Source organism: Pyrus communis, chromosome 11 (assembly GCF_963583255.1).
Source record: "Pyrus communis chromosome 11, drPyrComm1.1, whole genome shotgun sequence".
In the NCBI taxonomy this organism is placed as follows: domain Eukaryota; kingdom Viridiplantae; phylum Streptophyta; class Magnoliopsida; order Rosales; family Rosaceae; genus Pyrus; species Pyrus communis.
In genome coordinates, this window is record NC_084813.1 from 8,941,962 (window position 1) to 8,962,314 (window position 20,353).

General features: G+C 35.0%; 2 protein-coding genes and 1 non-coding gene across 3 annotated transcripts; 1 reads left to right on the forward strand and 2 right to left on the reverse strand.

Moving 5' to 3' along the window:
* The first annotated feature begins 4,816 nt into the window (after positions 1-4,816).
* Positions 4,817-10,012, forward strand: LOC137708367 (peroxisome biogenesis protein 2-like). The gene is made up of 8 exons (XM_068447423.1): positions 4,817-5,201; positions 5,678-5,791; positions 5,894-6,047; positions 6,679-6,815; positions 6,910-7,010; positions 7,643-7,760; positions 9,432-9,598; positions 9,733-10,012. Exons 1-8 carry the CDS (start codon positions 4,866-4,868, stop codon positions 9,845-9,847), a joined length of 1,242 nt encoding a protein of 413 aa, XP_068303524.1. The 5' UTR covers positions 4,817-4,865; the 3' UTR covers positions 9,848-10,012.
* A 574-nt stretch (positions 10,013-10,586) lies between these two features.
* LOC137708875 (protein THYLAKOID ASSEMBLY 8, chloroplastic) lies at positions 10,587-11,465 on the reverse strand. Its single transcript, XM_068448036.1, has one exon. The coding sequence runs from the start codon at positions 11,463-11,465 to the stop codon at positions 10,713-10,715; it is 753 nt and encodes a 250-aa protein (XP_068304137.1). The 3' UTR covers positions 10,587-10,712.
* Positions 11,466-11,660: 195 nt separating this feature from the next.
* Positions 11,661-11,742, reverse strand: TRNAS-CGA (transfer RNA serine (anticodon CGA)). Its single transcript has one exon. It is a non-coding gene; the product is annotated as a tRNA-Ser (tRNA).
* Between the last annotated feature and the right edge of the window lie 8,611 nt (positions 11,743-20,353).

A 20,353-nucleotide genomic window follows, 5' to 3' on the forward strand; every position in this document is an offset into this window, starting at 1 on the left:
ACCATTATAATCAAAGATTGATATTGAATCCCCATCATTTTTGGGCCAATTCAATCTCCTCGTGGAACATTTTAATATTTTATGGTTCTGGTTGATCCAAATCCTCGGAGCTTTCAGCCTCACTTTACTGCTTCTCATTGCCTTTGTTTTTCTTCTTGTCTTTTAAATTGTTATTGTTATTAGCTTTATGATCAGGCATAGCTCTGCATGCTTCCTTAGCCTGGTTAATTTCTTGATCAAAATCTTTGGCTCCACATTCCTATGTACTGCCACATTTTGCAGCCTTACTCGATGGTTAGATGTTTGCCTCTTGTTCACTCGAAGCATAGCTTTTGCAAAACTTCTTGCTCAAATAATTAAACTACGAGCACATTTCCCAGATCATCCTATTAAGTCAATTCGACTTGATAACACTGGTAAATTTATGTCTCAAACTTTTGATGATTATTACATGATACTAAATAGTGATATTACACACCATGTTCTTCATATCTATACTCAAAATGGTTGAGCATAAACATTTATCAAGTTGCTTAAATTAATCGTTCGCGCACTGCTCATGAAAACAAAATTGTCAGTTTCTATATGTGGCCATGCCATTTTACATGGTGCATCATTAGTTCGATTGACACTTGTTGCCAACTATCAATATTGCTTAGTACAAACTTGTGTTTAGGCATCAACCAAACATTTCACATTTACGAGTTATTGGTTGTGCTATTTATGTGCCTATAGCACCGCCACAACGTACTTAAATGGGACCTCAATGCAAACTGGGAATTTATGTAAGTTTTTATTCATCATCTATCATTCGATATTTGAAGCTCTTGATGGGTAATAATTTTACCGCTTCATTCATCTCAGTTATTTCACAAGAAGAAAAGGATGAAAACAGAGGATTTCTTGAATTTCAAGTAGTGAGTTTTACCAATAGGATAGTGGAGCGGGGAAAGAGGCCTACTACATGTACTGTGGATTAGTAACCGGTAAAAAAATGAACAATTGAAGCTATTAGTATGATTGATCAAACAAGTACTAAGGGTATTCGATAGATTTCTTTCATTTCCGAATTTGCTTGTGTAAAGTCATAGAATTCGTATGAGTTTATTAACCGCGTAAGGGCGATCCATTTTGATGACGAATTCCACAATAACGAGAAAAAAAGATTCATCAATCACACTTCTAGAAAAAGGCACTAGTCGTATTGGGATCGCAAATCCCAAGTTTGTCTATGGGGGCAGATCTAATTATATTAGTGCCTATAATTGATTTCTTCTGTGTAATACTAATCGATAAGGCCTCATTGGTAAGTGCTACAAGATCTCGTACATTGGAACCCATACTCAGATATGCTCGCATTGTTTCAATAAAAACGACAATTTTTCCGTTATTGGGGGAAGAAAATGCCGTTCTAGAAGAAAAACGAGAATTGACATGGGATGGATCCACCTTGTCTCATTTTGATTTACGAAGCACTCAATGTGAAAATTAAGTGAGAAGAATCTTTCATCTTCAAAGTATTGCCAAGCAAATGTCAGATGCATTTAATGATGCAACAAAGTGACAAAATCACATATACCAACTGCAAATGCTCCTTCAAGAATTAATGTCCCTATTTGGTAGAATAATATGGTAGCGAATGATTCGTCTATTACACACCTGAAGCATAGTAAACCCCCCAGGTTCAAAATATTCAGCTCCTCGAAAGAAAAAGATGAAAACATATTTGAATTCAAATGAATGAAGAACCTAAAATTCTTGATTCGATACTTTTAGAAAAAGAAAATGTCATTGACAAGACATAAGTCACTGAAAAGACCAAAGTACATGAAAGTAAAGAAATCTCTGTAAATTATGCATGTACTAATTTATTGTGGAATCAAATTAAAACGATCATTGACGATATATTGACATTTGTAGTAGCTACTGAAATCATATTAAGCAAGATATTGAACCTCGCTTTGTTCATGAATGCAAAAAGAGACAAGATTGACCTAAAAGGAAAGTTGCAATCCAGGAAAAATTAAATTCCTTGGAATATGAAGCATTTTTGGACCAATAGTCTAAACCCCCTTGGCATAAACCCTATAGGTTACAAATGGTGTTCATAGGAAAACGCAATGTGAAAAATGAGATTGCAAGATGTAGGGGGACTTTTAGGTCGAGGTGGACAGGGGCTTTATGGATGTTATCTTGCCTCCCTTGGTTCACTTTCGTACCAAATTCAGGAATACTTTGAAAGAAGTAGCATGCCTTAGGAAATACCCCGATTGGATCAATGACTCAAAGATAGCATGATTAAGCAAATAATGGTTTACTCAAGTGAGGCATGGTATGGAAGCTAGAAGCTTATCAGTTTAGCGTGAGAGAGAGGGAGTTTGCATGGTTGCATGATACTCTAGATTGGGTAATTTGGCTTCCTTAGGTGATCACAAGGTTTCTAATGGCTGGGAAGCTTAAAGGAAATTCATGGAGAACACTCATGTTACAGTAAGTGATGTTTTCTGAGGCTTGAGGTTGCTCGCACTAAGGGAGTGATTTCCCTAACTTGGTGCACTATGATCCTTAATCTTCTCCTAACGTTCTCCTTCCCTTTTTTCTGTCGATCCCCTTTCTAACTGACCACCCTTTTGTAGGTGATTGATTTATTTCCAGGGTTCCTAGGGAATCTCTCATTGTGGCTAAATCTTTCTCCTTCTTTCTCCTGGCATAGTTGCAACTTTCCTTCTTGGGAAAACAAAATATTGTCTTGACTTACATATCAAGTATTGTGCTGGTGGAATTTTAGTCCATCAATTAGCTTACATTGAAAAAAGTCGTAAAGCGATTTGGCATGGATAAAGCTTATCCACTCAGCACTTCAATAGTCGTTCAGCCTCTTGACATTAAGAAATATCCATCTCGCCCAAAAGAAGATGAAGGAATAGTCATTGGTTCAGAAGTACCACATATGAGTGCAATAGATGCTTTATTGCACTTAGCATAAAGTAGTATACCAGATATAGCTTTTTTCAGTCAACTTGTTAGTAAGATATAACTTTGCTCTAACAATTTGACATTGGAAGGGAATCAAAGATGTCTTTCTCTCGTGGGACAACAGACATAGGCTTACTCTACTCCTAAAAACCCATAAATCACCATAGTCTTGTGGATATGTAAATGCTGGTTTTCTCTCCGATCCACATAAAGCCCGCTAACAAATTGGATATGTGTTCACTTATGGAAATACACAATCTCGTGGTGCTCAACGATGCAAACAGTAGTTGTTACATCTTACAATAACTTGGAAATAATTGTTCTCCATAAAATCAATCGTGAATGTTTTTTGTTAAGATCAATGATCCATCACATCCTGAATTCATGCAGTCTATCTTCAAAACAAACATTCCTACTATCATTCATGAAGATAATGCAGCGTGTATTGCTCAAATGAAGGAAGGATTCATGAAAGGCGATAAGATTAAGCACATATCTCCAAAGTTTTTCAATACATATAAGCTTCAGAGGCTGAAGTTATTGAAGTCAGAGAAATCCTTTCTAATGGCAATCCGGCTGACCTATTCACCAAATCTTTACCAAAGTGTACATTTCAGAAGTTGGCTCATGGTATTGGATTACACTGACTTATTAATCAATCGGATTAAAGCAGAATTAGGGAGATACACATTAGGGGGAGCATCTAGGACACGTGGATGTTGTACTTTTTTTCTTTCGACTAGGATTTTTTTCACCGGTTTTTCCTATTAAGGTTTTAACGAAGAAAACATAAGCATACTTGACACTATATCAATAATCCAAGTAAAGTTGTACTATTTTTCTTCGCTACAATATTTTCTACTGAATTTTTTCTGGTAAGGTTTTAACGGGCAACTTATGTTGTTATGTGGGCATCCAAGGATGAGTGTTGTGAAATATGATATGAATATCATACATATGAATGATGAAGAAGAAAAACAACATGCACCAAAAGTGGATTGTGTTTACACCAATTAAAGGCTTTAGGTAGGATGAGTTTTAGGGAGATAAAATAGTAAAATGAATGAGGACTTCGCTCATTTCATTTATTTCCTACGGTGTAAGGCTTTCCCTATATAAAGAGACATTTATAATGTAAATATCATCCCTTTTTTATCCACCCATAAACAATATGTGAGAACTTTACTCTTTCCTTTGCACAAGAAAAGAAGAAAAACATAAAGATAATACCGCTTTCTTTCACATCTCTTCTTTTACGTCTATTTCACTTGTCTAACATTAGCGCAAAAAAATAAACTGTGTGATACATTGCTCATGTTCCACTTCGATCTCTAGGTTTTCTCTCTTCACAAATGTAATTTTCTTTCTAATTATAGACAATTTGGAGTGTAAAATAAAAATTTTGAAATGTCAATAACAATTCCCTTTCAAAATTATTAGAGATTTTCAGTTTTTTTCACTTGTGAAAACATTTAGTTGACATTGTAGTTTTAATTTGATTCTAAACTTTTGTTTCCCTAATTTTTATACATCCTCCAGTAATATGACAACAAATAAATATAAGAATTTGTTCAAATATGTTTCTCAATTAATGAGAAGAACTAGGTAAGTAACTTTAATTCAATTAACTCTATGGTCAGTTGTGACTTTTCACTTGTAAGTGCAAAGTCTTAAGTTTGGTTCACGCTAAAAATAAATTTAAACTGCATTATTGTTAACTTATCGTGAGACTTAACCAATTTTGTTAAAAAACTCTATGGTCAGTTAGATATTTCTAGTTGAAAGTTCTAAAAGAAATTTGAAAATAGGGAACAAAAGCCCTTTCCATATGTAACCCTAAACCCTGGGAAATACGATTTCCAGTGAATATAGCTTTTTACCGGTAGCTGATGGTAGCATTACCAAAACTCAACCGCCCTTGTACGGAGAGAGAGAGAGAGAGAGAGAGAGAGAGAGAGAGAGCCTTGAGAAGAGCACCTACCCATCCACGACTCCGCCGTCCACCCCCAATCTCAAATCAAAACTCCAAATCAATTTCATTCGGTTCGCAATCGCCGAACCCTTCAAAGAAGAAGAAGAAGAAGAAGGAGGGGATTGTTGAATTGTTCAGTAGTTCAATGAGTAGTAGCGGTAGTAGTAATGTTCGACCACCAGCACAAGACGCTTGGCTTCAAGCTTACAAGTCCTTACTTCCTCAGTGGCAATCCATCTCTCACTCCCACCAGGTTCCTTCTTCCTTTCATAATTGATCAATTTACTTGCCATTTAGCTTTCATGCCTCTGCTATCAATTTAGTTCAAATTTTCAATTTCTGGATTTCCGAAGGTTACTTACGTTTGTGGGTTTTTATTTTTTATTTTTTTCTATTTGTTTTTGGGAAAAATGATTTCTGGGAAATAAAATTTCGTGGAGTGGGGAGGGAGTTTGATTGGTTTTTAGATTAAATTCAGTCTTTTGATTAGAATTAGCACATAAATAGAACCAGTGAATTCTCAAAAAAAAAAAAAAAAATGTAATTTAATGGCAAAACAAAACCAAGTATTTATTAAATCTAAACTTATTCTGTTTAAAAGAATCTTCTTTCTATCGGGTATTGCTTAAATGCGTGCATACACATGTGTTGTAGTGTTTATGTGAATTTGTTCGAGTTGAATTACCTTAGTTATCGTGTGTTGTTGATTTATGAGGAATTCTTTTGCAGTCAATAATCCCAATTTCGATATCTAGAGTTAACCAATTCGATGCGGGAAGGCTGGACATTGAAATGTCAGCCATGTTGAAGGAACAGTTGGTTAAGGTCTTCTCCTTAATGAAGGTATCTCTCCTTGTCTCGGCTTATAGTACTAGTCCTCAAAGCGAGTAACCATGCATAGCTATTACAGAATCCCTAAACTGTTATTATTTTCATTGGGATTAGCCAGGAATGCTATTTCAATATGAAGCAGAACTTGATGCTTTCCTCGAATTTCTTATCTGGCGGTTCTCAATTTGGGTGGATAAACCTACCCCAGGAATCGCGCTCATGAATCTGAGGTATAGAGACGAGCGTGCTGTGGAATCAAGAGGAAAAGGTAAGAAGTTCTGGAAATTTGTTGCATAGGTTGGCTCTAGGTTCTAGGCAAAGTTGTGACCAGTGAGGTTAAGGAGGAACCAAAGAAGATGAGCTTTCTAAATATTGTTGTCTTGGCACTGATTTATATGAGTCATCGTGGCTTAATGTTCTTCTTTTGGCATTGGAATAAATGGAGTTATATTCTCCAGGCAGTTCTGCTTTGTTTGGTGTGCATGCACTTTTTCCCAAGATTGATCATAAATTGCTGTTTTAGGTGATATACAATAACCAAAAGTGTTGATATTGTTATATTTCTAGAAAAATTTACTTTTCTTCCCTATATTAGTTGTTAACAAATATGATTATACTCTCACAACAGAATAACAAACGTACACCAACTTTATATGACATATTTGAACGAACATTCTAGACTTTGTTAAAGTAGAAGTTTTCAATTCCAGATAATTGTCTGATGTAGTAACCAGGCTGTTCCTAAATTTGCCAATCATAAATTGAGCTGTGAACAGTTATATTTTGTCTGATATATGCAATTTGAATTTTTTTTCATTCAGCTTGTTTAATGTACATCATAATTACATGTAGTATTGCTATTTGTTGTGCTTATGGTTTTGTCTTCAACTTATTTACAGTCAGAACGGGTTTGGAAGGACCTGGACTTACAGTTGCACAGAAGCTTTGGTATTGTGTTGCTACTGTTGGTGGTCAATACATATGGGCACGTGTGCAATCATTTTCTGCTTTCCGTAGGTGGGGTGATTCTGAACAGGTATTGTTTTCTTTTCAATCTTTTTTTTCCCCTTCATTACACCATTTGGAGAATTATTGAAGCAGGCAAATGAGGTGCTCTGCATTTTATTCAGAGGTCAGTGGCACGAGGAGCATGGATTCTGATACAACGTATAGAAGGACTTTACAAAGCTGCCTCATTTGGCAACCTGCTTTTATTTCTTTACACAGGAAGGTATGCAATTTGATAATTGAAAGATGGTGTCATTTAATCAATGTACTCGTGTGCATGCGACTTTAAGCAAATTTTTTCAGAAACTGAGGCTGCATTTTCTAGAGAGGATTAGATTGGATAGGATAACTCACTAGGTTCTAGGCATATGGAAGAAATGGAGGAACTGAAGGCTGAATTTGCTTCATGAGTAATCCACCTTCTACCATCAAACATTCAAACTTGGACAAAATTTGCAAATTGTCATTCATTTCTTCCTTCAGTATGCCTTGAATCTAGCGAGTTATCCTATCAAGCCAATCCTCATAACACAGCTTAGAGTGCATAAGTGCACTACATGTAGAGTTGGTAGTTTCTGTTCCCTGGACATGTTAAAACATATAACTGAACTTGCAGCATCGTATGTAATATTTTTTAATGGAAATTAATTTTTTTTTTTTTTTTTTATATTGCATGAACCTTTTGATATTTATCTTTGTTCATTTACTTCCATTTTGTATAGGTCAACGTGTTGAAGCTGCATGTATAATATAATAATGTGAGAATTTTTTCATGTGATGTTCTTAATGTGAACTAGGAATAGCATTTCCCTTGGCAAGCTTGCAGACTTTACATATTACATGTTGATGATGCAGGTATAGGAATCTAATTGAAAGAGTTTTAAGAGCTAGGCTGGTCTATGGAAGCCCTAATATGAACAGAGCAGTTAGCTTTGAGTACATGAACCGCCAGTTAGTATGGAATGAATTCTCGGTATGCCCTTCTATTTGATTTATCATTTTAATTATTGTATAAGGTGAGTTTACATTCGTAGTTTGAGGAATTGTCACTCTGACGCACACCAAGTAATTCTATCTATGATTTGGTAGTAGGGGATTGGCTCAAAACAGCTGATAGCTTAGTTGATACAGGAAAAATTCTAGGTTATTTGAAAGCTCATCTCAATGCTTATTTTGTTGGTTTGGGTTCATTTCACTGTCTATCTTTCCATCTATCACAAGTGAATAGTCGTCAAGGTTTTTTAAGGATGAAGTTTATGTGCAGTTCTTTTTCCTTTTGTCGGAGTTGAATCTTTCGTTAAAGGGATTTGTTCTCGATATTTATGATTTTGCGGTTTTCTGTACTGATGAACAGTTAAATGTGATATGACAGATATATGAGAACAATTCTGTTATTTCAAATCATGTTTTCCACATTTCACCAATTAGAATCAGCATAGTATCTGCTTCCCTCTCATTTAATGCATTCATTGGGGGAGACTCAGGGCTCAGAATTGATGAAATTTGTATTTAGTTAGGGTTGTTGATACTTCCATTTTTTGATATGACAAGTAATATTGAAAACCAAATTATAAAGGATCTTCTCCCAAATGTTTCCTTAACGATAGCAGTAGAACAAAAGTCACCATCGGACTCAAAGAATGAACCTTCCTTCCAAGATGTATGACGTCCGACCCAACTTCAGACTCTTTCTTCCTGACCTATTTAACTCTCTGTCCGCAGTTATTTAGGTGGTATCCCAAAATTCAAGGACAACCGCTGCCCTGAATCACAAATAAAAACCCAGAAATAGATCAATGGCTTGTAATAGAACTTATGCTTGATAGAAATATTAGTATCATATGTAGTTGACGAATGAGGTGCGTTCATTAGAAATTAAAAAATTCAGACAAAAAAATGGCAAAAAAGAAAGTATTCGTTAAGAAGCTTTTTAGTTAATAAGTAAAAAGCTTGCTCCCTTTTAGTTACATGTTAATGTGATTAAGTGGTTTCTAGAGATCGTATGTGTCAGTTTTATCTCTGCAACTGCTCAAACTGCACGAGGTTCCGCCCCTTTTTTTCTGCCTAGGTTGCATGCGTCTTGGCATGTGATTGCATTGATTTGAAAACAGATACCTACATTTAGGTACGATGATTTTATGTTTACAATATTTAGTCCATTCTGACAAAGCACAACCCTTTTCAGAGTTCTTTTTGCAAGGAAAGCTCTAGGTTATGTGCTCAATCCTTAATCCTTCTTGCACGATGTTAAATACACAAACCAATGACCAAGGTTAACCAAATGGATATGTGCAGTCATTCTCCATCTTACAGAGCAAAAACATTTTCAGAGTTTTGGATTTGCGAGGGAAAGTTCTACATTTTGTACCAATCCTGAATTCATATCCATGACTCATACATCCATGGCATTCTTTTAGGTACTGAAACTAGAAAAGAAAAAAACAATATTAATTACTTGATTGGACTGTTGCTAATGTATACACTTGGTGTGTGCACGCGTGCTTCTCTTTAGATTTTTTTTCAGCCTAATGATCTTTACATCTTTGCCTTATGATTTGTTGTTCTGGTGTCCGCTTTTGGGTTTACTTTATGGAATTTCGCATAACATTGGATAGAACTTAAAGAGTCCTTGTGCTGATGGCAGGAGATGTTATTGCTACTACTTCCTCTTCTAAACTCATCCTCTATGAAAAAACTTCTAAGTCCATTTTCCAAAGATAAATCATCAAGTTCAAAGGAGGATGACCTTACTTGCCCCATTTGCCAGTCCAGTCCAACCGTTCCCTTTCTCGCTCTTCCATGCGAGCACAGGTACATCACTAAATCTGATCCATCTTTGAGTTTTTTTTTATCGAAATCAAGCGAAAATATTTGTTGGATGAAATGATGATTTACAGTACGATTTGATATTATCGTGCAATGTAATAATTGTTCATGTTGGGCAGATACTGTTATTACTGCCTTAGGACGCGGTGTGCTGCAGTCCCAGCTTTCCGATGTTCCAGATGCAATGAGCCGGTGGTCGCAATGCAGCGGCATGTTAGCGAGCCAAAGCAATGATTGATTACAGTGGAGAAGCAAAGCAGTTTATAGTATAAGCACAAGTGTATAAACTAATGCTTGAAAGTAGCATTACTTTATTTTCCTCCTCCTAAGAAAAACCTTTTAATTGAGGGGAAAATAACATATAAAATTTAGAAATCATGCTCCTTTTAGAATCATTCATTCATCTATTGAGTAGAGAGAGCTTCATTCTTTTGCCTTTTTGATCTCTCTATGCCCTTGTCCGTTATACCTTTTGTGTGAATTTGATCTGCTTTGGAACTAACTCAATTAAGAAAATTTGTTAATTAATTAATATAAGTTTGTAAAAATTTCTCACATTTGTGTTTACTAGAGACATCGTATGAGGTAATAACGTCAGTTTTAGACTAATTTGGGGCGTATGTATATTTCAAAATAAGGAATTGTTATTGGCATTTTAAATTTCTCATTTGACATTCTAAATTTTCGATATTTAAAAAAAATAGTACACTTGTGAGGAGTGCATAATGAAATTTTTGAAGTACTAATAACAATTCTCTTCAAAACCTGTCAATTATGTGCTAAAGTAAGGAAATACCGGTGTTTTAAGATTGAATCGACCAGCAAATTGTTTTTATGTTCCTAGTTAATTATTTTGTGCGTCATCTCCTAAATTATATAATATATACAACGCAAGTTAGGTAATACCGTTGATTTCAGACCGATTTGGCTCGCATATTATTTTGAAAGCTTATCTGAAGTAATGGAAATACAATTTACCAAAGAAAAAGACAATTGAAATTAATTGAATAGCCCAAATTGTTTCATTAGAAATGTGGATAAATAAACATTTTGGATGGTGTAAATAAAAACTCCCTCCTTAAAATTTCCTTCACTAGTTTTATACACTTGAATTCTCCAAACTACCCTTCAACCGGCTGCCAAATTTCAAATCAACCTCATCAGCCAACCCAACCTCCCCTAGTCTCCTCAATCCCTTACTCAAAACCCTAACCATATACTCATCCGCTTTAAACCCAATAGACCCCCACCCATTCCTCTTCAGCATCTCGTAAATCCTGACCGTTGATTCCCTCCTATCAGCCCCAATAACGGCCCTGATCAACCTTATCAGCCCCTTATCGCTCTCCCACTGGACCCCACTCTCTGTCTCCAGATCACAAATCAAACGGTCCATGTCCTCCCCCATCTCATTTCTCGCCAGCGCCAGCGCCATCTCAGCGTAAACGGATAAGTCGGGCGGGTATTCCGATCGGACGGCGGAGAAGACTTGGAGGGCCAGGTGGCACTGGTCCTGTCGTAGAAGCTCCCGGAGAGCGGCGACGAGGTCGGCTTTGATCAGGCGGGAGAGGGTTTTGGAGACAAGGGCGGGGAATTGGGCCGGGTTGGATCTTTGCGCCCGTTTGAGGGTTTGAACGGCTTGGATGGCCTCGATGCTGAGGACCCGGCCTTTGACCAAAGGTCCACGGTTGTCGCGTGGTCCGCACCGTATGGAAACGCGGGTTGTGGAGCGGGTAGGTGTGGGTGCGACTGGTTTGGGTGAGAGGAAGTGGGTTGCGTTCGTGTGCAGTGAGGAAGCCATGGATGCGAGTGGAGAAGAGATGGAAAGCGGAGGAGGTGGTAAAAGGTGCATTGGATTTTGATCTGTAATGACGAATTTGCCCTTTTAAAAGAAAATAAAATATGATGTTTTGGTGAAGAAACAAAAAACAAAAATAAAATATAAAAAGCGAACGTAACAACGGGTTTTAGTATTTTCATGTATAATGACGATTCCGCCCCGGAAATTTAATTAGTGTGAAAAAAGGGAAAGAAAATGGATAAAAATCGTCGACAGCAGGATTCGAACCTGCGCAGGCAAAGCCCAACAGATTTCGAGTCTGTCTCCTTAACCACTCGGACATATCGACGCTCTCTATCACGGCATTCCACCAATCCTTTTTATAAATATAGTATTAAACGGGCCTTTGATGGGCCAAGATATTCTAAGCTGAAATGCTGTCTTCTGGGTTCTGGCAGGCTTAAGAATTAGGTGACCCTCTGCATGTTTTATTTCCTACAGTCCCCTTCTCCTAGGCATTGGAGTTTAAAAATTGAGGTTACCTCTACCATTCGTCTTAACGGAGTTTAACCTTCCATTATTCCGGCTTATGCTGCAATCTATTTCTCCATGGCGACATCAATCAGGCCCAAACCTTTGTCTAAGTAATAACTTTATCAGTCGCGTTGTAACACCGCATGAGTTTTCACTTTTACTCTTAACTCGGGAAAACTACATTTTATTTAGGTGTTTGTTCTTCGCGCGATTGTGCGTTTAATGTTCATTTTCACCAATTCACATAAAGTGTGACAGAGAATTGAGGTGTATTGTTTTCCATATACAGTTGCCTTAGATTTATACTTCTTTTCTCATGATAATAATTTATAATAATATTGCTTAATCTACGCCCCAGAGATCGATGGTTGATAAATTCCCAAGAGTCTGGAATATTTATTTTGACATTGCTATATATCACAGATTTTCAAATAAAAAAAATTCAATGATCAATCTTCTGAAAGCTCTACATATATGTGTAAGAATTGTCTTAATCATATAAGAAAACTTTCATTTTATTAAAATTGACCCCTTTTCGGCTTGATGTAATAACTTGAAAAATATCAGCAAGAAGTCGGTAAAGTGTAGTTCGACATGTGAAAAACTATCTAGCAAGCAAACCACTTTTTAATTTGAGCATTCCAAAAATGAGTTTTGTGTGTGTGTGTGTGTGTGTGTGTGTGTGTGTGTGTGTGATGGGCTCTCTGTGGACGTAAAATCGACAGCGTCATGAAAATCTTATGGTGTTTGTAAAATTTGATGAGAGATGGAAACCAACATAGTTTCCTATGAGTCGCTGTCTTTCAACAGTTGACACATGCATGCATGTTTTTGCATGGAATGAACATCAAAACTGCAGTCCTTTTGCATGGAAAGAACATCAAAACTAAATTGGTCATGCGTGAAGAAATTTGGTGGTGATAGTACATGCCAGGCTTTACATTCTCGATGATTACTTCACCTTAATATCATTGTGGCTTCACAGTGTTCAAATAATGGATTGAATGTAATATGATAGATGTACGCATGGTTCACAGTGTTCAATTAATTCAATTATACAATCATTCATATTTATATAGAAGCTAATAAAACAACAGATGGTTTTGCTAATTTAGCACATGATTACCATTAATTTTGGATTTAATTGGTTTGTAATTTTCCCCTTCCAATAGTTCTTAGGTTATTATTTGATTTATATTGTAAGAGGATCCATCGAGATGATCTTTGTAATGCCTTTTCGTCTTTGAAAAAAGGGGAAAATAGCTGATATATTAAGAGTAATATTCTCTTATTAGATAAGTAGCATGCATGTTGTATGGTACCATATGTACTATAAATAAGTGCCACATATTTAGACAGAAGTTTGTGGTATGCTTACTATGGATATGTGAAGGAATTACAATGAGATGAAACCCCATCCCTATTATCTCATACCTTGATTTTTCAAATATGTCATATCGAAATCAATGTGAGATTCACTTATTTATTTATTCTTTAGGTACCTAAGTAAACATATGAATGCGAGAAAAATTTCTTGCAATTGTATTTCTCTTTAGTAAACGCATGAATCAATATGTTGCACATAACTTATAATTTCATTCATTACAAGTTATAACTATTGTTCTAAAAATCCCTGCCTAGGTGCTAGGTGGCTGGTCACCGCCCCAATTTATGCTTAGGCGTGTGAAAATTAAGAAAGAGCCCCTAGACCTTGCTGAGGCGCCCGTCTAGACCATCTAGGCACCCACCTAGCTCGCCCAGACCCGCCTAGACATGTTGACACCTACCTAGGTTGCGACTCACTTAGATAGAAAATAGATAACTTTCCTTTTGCATTTTATTGAACACTTATATAAACACACATTATATGTTTGCTTCACATGTTTTCATTATGTTCTAATACTTCATATATATATTTCATTCCATTTTCTAGTTTATGATTAAATTATATGTATTTTAAGCATAAACATACATTTATTTACACAAAATACAACAGATTTACTTAAATCCGCCTAGCTGCCTAGGCACTAGGCCCCAGTCCGCCGTCTGACTAGCGTCTAACTTCTTTTAGAACCTTGGTTATAAGTGGATATGAGATCAATAAATTTTATTTAAGTCATGGTCCAAAATTAAACCTTTGATATCTTGAGCTAGTTGTTTGACAAAGAGAAAATTATTATGTATTCGACAAAATTTTATTTTATTTTATTGTGTCGATTTATACACACACACGCGTCAACATGACAGTGGTTAGATTTAAACTGCCTTAATTATTAAGTGATAGAGTAATATCACGTGGCATTGCTGAGTGGTAGTACATCTCCACGCATAATTCGTCATATGTACTACTAATACAAATCATCAACAAACTTAAAATTCCACCGTTTAATAGCTAACACCACGTTAAAAGGTTTTCCTTCTGTTCGGGGGTTAATTAATCTTTATGGCTACTCTGTCGCCGTCGTCGCCTCGAGATTTGACCACATGGCAAAATTTGAGTGGAGATGTACTACCATTCAGCAATGCCAGCTGGTGGTACCATATCATGGTATAATTTCTCTGTTTAATGGACCACAGCTTTACCATCTGTGGTTAACCGAAAGGTTTGAAGAATTTCATTTTCAGCAGCATGACAAAAGAGAATTTTTGTAATGGGGAATGAGGAATACGGGGGAACATTTTGAATCTCTTGATATAGGGATCTTATCTGGTCTGCAACTTGTGCTCACTGTAGAAATAGTGTGCTGGGAATTGAACCCCACAAGTGCAACACTAAATCAATGTGTCAATTATATACAAGGAAAGATGCTGTCCAAAAAAAGAGACTGATATACATCAGCATCGTGAGACCCTAGCTAGGGTTTTCAGTTGGGTTTCCTCCAACTTAAGGTCACATCTTAAAGATGGTCCTAGCTTGTTAATTGTTCCTGGTGAGAGTCACTATCTTGTGGCAAGGGACATCTGGATCTGCTACTCCTTGGTGGATCCAAACCAGCTCCTTGCCTTTGCTCTTAGTCAAATGAAACGGCTATTAGAAATTCTCTTTATTTTTTGGACCAAACGATATTATCTACATTTAGGGGTGGGGGAGTGGCTAAGCCTCACAATGGACTTGTAATAAAGTGGTTCAAATTCATCTTTAGGGCGAATCGAACGTATGACCTCTTACTTACAAGTGAAGAGAAACACCACTAGACCGTAATACTAAGCGGGGAAATTCTCTCATTAATTAGAAGGACAATATATAATTTTTTCCAATTGAAGAAGGTCATAATTAAATCCTATTAGATAATAAGCTTTCTTTTGGGTAATATGGGCATATAAGATTGCAAAGCTGGCTGTGTATATTGAATTAATATTAGTGGACCAAACCCTAATAAACAAACTGCATAACCTAATCAATAAAATGCAATTATGCAGAGAACCTAGATAATCGATTTCAACTAAAACATTATGTTACATGCTACTAACAGATTGATATCGATCCTATCTTTATAAAAACAAAACCAAAGTCTCATCCTTGGTATCGACATGGTAATTGGCCGTAAATGGATAAGTAATTTTATTAGTCTTTTCGTTGATGATTTTCAATCAGGTCTAGCAGTATGAAAAAGACATGGTAATTAAACTTCCTTTTTTTTTCCTTTACCCCAAAGGATCGAGAATAGTATAGATGAGTGAGAGTGAGAGCGTATGAAATGCACTTAGGACTAGGGCCAATGAGCTATAGTGGTTATCCATGGAGGGACCTATTTGCTGTCACTAATTAAAGTAGTTTTAATTTGCATCTTTTGTAATTTTGGCGTGGGGAGCGACTGGGGCACCATAGTTCCTGCTCAGTCAATTTATTTGCTAATACCTCTCATAAAGGACATCATTTAAAGGAAAACCAAATAATTCCCCAAGCAATAGATTATAACATTTCAACACCGTCGTACAGATGCAGAAGAAGAGTATCATACTATACTACACAAAATGGTCTCATACTGTTTTTTTACTATACTTGCACTATAAGAAAAGAGAGCAATATGTAACCATTATTTATTAGTTATTGTTGGTGGTGTAATAACGATATTATACTAATGAGAAAAATGTGACGTTTTACCACTTTTAACTCATTAATAATATTATTATACTCAAGTAACAACTACTAATTGTTAGTGGCTATTGCTTTCTTTTCTTTGCAAGATTATAAATTTGGAGCACATACAGTACTCCTAAGAGGATATCTTTTTTTGGAACCAATACGTGTGTGTATATAGTATAATTTACTGCACTTTACATGCATGTAATCGTACATGTAACATATCTAATACTGTATGCTTTGCTGTGAACTTATTAAACGGGTGCACTTTTTCTTAACTATGTGTGTGTATATCGTGAGATTTGTTCTTTTATATATATATATATATATATATATATATATATATATATATATATATATCCCTAATTAATTAAACTCTAAAATAATGCGACGTGTCTAAATCTGCATGAACAACATTGTTATTAAGATCGGGGTTGATCAACACATGCCGTTCTGCAAGATCATCTATGGGATATTAAAATCTAGATTAGTAGAATATCGCATCGAAAGCATGAACAACCAAAGTATATATATATACACAATTTTGTATTGATACCCCAACTAAGCAAATCCAAAATGTTATTCCAAAACGTTTGGATGCTTCTACTTTCATTGCAGCAATAAGATTTTCTTTTTGCTTGAAAGATCATAACGCCCAAAGTTTGACCAAAACTGGCTCATGTTGTGGCACACAATTACTATCATGTGGGTCTTATATAACAAACACCTACCAACACTACTAATATATTAAGTTTAAAGATAAGAAAATCAAGGTGGTTATATATTTATAAGCATGCTGATTAGGATGGGATTTTCTCTAAACCCAATATTGGTGGTTCTGATCTCACGTATCTCTGGGATATGACAGCATCTTGTATGTGGGGATTATGCGCAGTGCGTGTTAAACTTTATACTTACTATATTACCAAAAAAATAGACCTAAAGGTATATGTACCTTATTTAGGTTTTTAATTAAGAGATCCAAAATTCAACTTTGAGATTATGATTTTGTGGAATCGACCCCTTTAGCGCTCATTTGGTATGTAGTATTGGATGAATTACTTACAAAGAAAATTTATCCCTTTCAATCCTCTTCAAATTTGTAGGATTGAAACTTTAGAAGGAGAGTTTTCTTCATGACCTAATAATTTTCTAATCCTGTCCAAACGAAAAATTATTTTCTTCTACATTCAATACGTATACCTTAAAATTAGAGAGTTGTCTCTTCCAATCCAATCCTATATACCAATCGAGTAGCATATGTATAGGTTGGGCACCTAGGCGACTCTTCATCAACTGATGCAAATGCAATGTACTTAGCACACATATTCTTCCATTATATAAGAATGAAAGCGTTAAATAAACACTCCTTCTTTATTACATTTTGATTCGGGTAGGGTTTGATAGTAGTCTCTTTTCCGTGGATCACTCTTTTCTTATACAAGTGAGAGATATTCTTTGAAATGGAATAATGATAATTCTTTGAAATGGAATAATGATAATAACAATTACCATAAGAATTAATTTCATTAACGAAAACTCTAGAGCTACATATGATGTATACGGCATAATACCTAGAAGACTCAAGGTCATATATTAATCAATGTTGTTGAATGAAGTTTTTGTTAATTCATATATGATGATTATCTTTTTTAAAAACATGTCAACAATATTGTAGAATTTGGGCACACATATTACTTTTAATTAAATATGTGATTGGAGGATGAACTAAATTGTTATGATGAGGACTTGAGTGAACAGAAAAAAGCACACAATTTTAGCTAATTTGGCATGCAAAAAAAAATTTATTGGTTAAATAGTTAAAATGTTGCGAGCTAAAATGTTAAAGAAAAACAATTTAAATAACAAGAGATTCAACTTAATTTGATGTGTCGAAAAAGTGTGTGAGTTAAAAAGTTAAAATGTTAAAGGAAAACAATTTAAGTAACAAGAGATTTGAGTAAGGCGATAGTATTAATGGGTTAAATAGTTAGTTCATAAAGGAATGAGAGTGAGTGGGGATCGAATCATCCCTATTCTGCATACAAGAGATACAATTGTAAAAAGCGCAAGGGACTTTGCAATTCAATTGGGCAAAGGCATTCGCTCTGAAAAATTAAAGGTTTAGAGTTCGAATTCCACCTCTTCCAATATGGCTTGTTTGTGAAAAATAAAAACAAAAACATATTGTAAAAAACAATAGTCTAAATGTAAATATGTAATCAATAATCACAAGAGAGAACTCAAGTCCTCTCCTTCCTTCCTTCCTTTTGAGTAGTTTTTCGTTTTCTTATATTTTCATATAGTGCTTCAACCCAAAATACACACACACACACACACACACACACACACACACACACACATATATATATATATATATTAGATTATACACGCAGCAGATCATGCATAAAGAAATCACTTATACATCATCTTTTTCTCCATTAACACGTTTTGTTTGTTTATATTTGTTAGTTTTCTTTTAATAATACTTCAATGATATAAAACAACAAAGGTCTGGAAGAGAATAAAAGTGTGAAAATCACTTTGCAATGCATATTGATACAAGCATTAACATGCATTAGAATTTAGGAGACTTGGTAATTTGTTAAGGTATATCATATAAAGTATAAGGTTTTTTTTATTTTTTATTTTTTATAATTTTAATTTTTTATATTTTTAGTTTATGCTTTATCTTGCAAAGTTAAAGTATTTCATGAGAAATTACTTAGTACTATGGTCTAGTGATATTCCTCTTCACTTGTAAATGAGAGGTCTTAGGTTTGATTTTCATAAAATGCAAATTCAAACCAAAATATTTTGGCTAGGCATTGTGAGGTCCATTCCCCCCACTTAGAGTATCTCCAAAAAAGTTAGCAAAATTTTTCCTTAAAATGCCATTTGCTGACCCATATGACATTTTTATGTTAAAAATTTATCACTCCCATCAACTCTTGAAATTTTATCTTTCACTATAAATTATTGGTATCTTAACTTTATCTTGGCACCAAATTTATTAACAAACTCTTTACTAAACAATACTTTTGAATAAAGTATAAGTGTTGTAGCCAAATTCTAAAATACATTGCGGGGCTCAATTGCTAACTTGAAGAAGTAGCAACTGACTTTGTAAATATTCAAAGGGAAGCGTTAGTGACACTTCAAAAATCTCATTCTACACTCCTCACAAGTGTATTTTTCTTTTCTAATATAAAAAGTTTGGAGTGTAGAATGTGATTTTTGGAGTGGTAATAATAATTCCCATATACAAAATAAGCTACTAATTTTTTATTTTGCTAATTGAGTTGCTACCTCCGTTGAGAATGCATTTTTCCTAGGTGACATAGCAAATTTAAGTTTGCTACTGAAATGCTATCTTCCTTGGAGATGCTTTTAGTGAAGACACAATGTAGTAAAAAAAAATCTTCTATGAGAAGACTTGGCTACAATACAGTATATACTTAGTGTAATCATCAATTAATGATCATGTGTTATAATAACAGTTAACGATCATATATGATAATCTTTAATAAATAATTGTATTAAGTATTTTAATGTATACTCTAACCATTTTCTGAGCTCTAAATTGTACTAAATATTTCCATGTAATGACATCTAACAAGCTACATCACTCCATAAAATAAATTTTCTTAATTCCATTTGAGTTCTAACTTAATAATGTTGTCGAAATATAGTTTAGGGAATGAGTCAAAAGGCAGTCTTTGTCATGACCACTTTTTTATCTTACGGGACTCACGATAAACGGTCACCACCGCCATTACCCGTTTACTGCAATGGTCTATATCCCAATCATGAGCGTTTACTTCCGTCAACGCTAGAAAACGGAACACCGTTTTGTCCCCTAACCACCGTATCAGCTGACGTGGCCAATATATACCGTCGATCCTTGTGTACATTTCAGATCTGTTGCACTCCTGCACGCGTCCCCACTTTTGGATTACACAATTATTACGGCAGATACGGGCGTGGTAAAAGAAGAGATTCATACATCCGACACTTCAGAAACATGAGACAGTAAATGCAATAAGTAAAAGTTCAATTCTAAGTAGACGTGTGACTTAAATTTTTATTATTTAAGACTATATTTTTCTTATTCTAAATTATTGTCACTTAACATTATGGTCTAACGATATTTTTTTTTTTTTGACAAAAAAAAAAATGGCATTCATTTTTACTTATAAGTGAGAGATCTTAGATTTGATTCTTGCCAAAGATGAATGTGAACCATATTATTGCTAGCTTATTGTGAGGTTTAACCCATTTTCTCACCCTCTTAGTGTAAATAATATCGTTTGTTAAAAAATAAATAAAAATAAAAAATAAA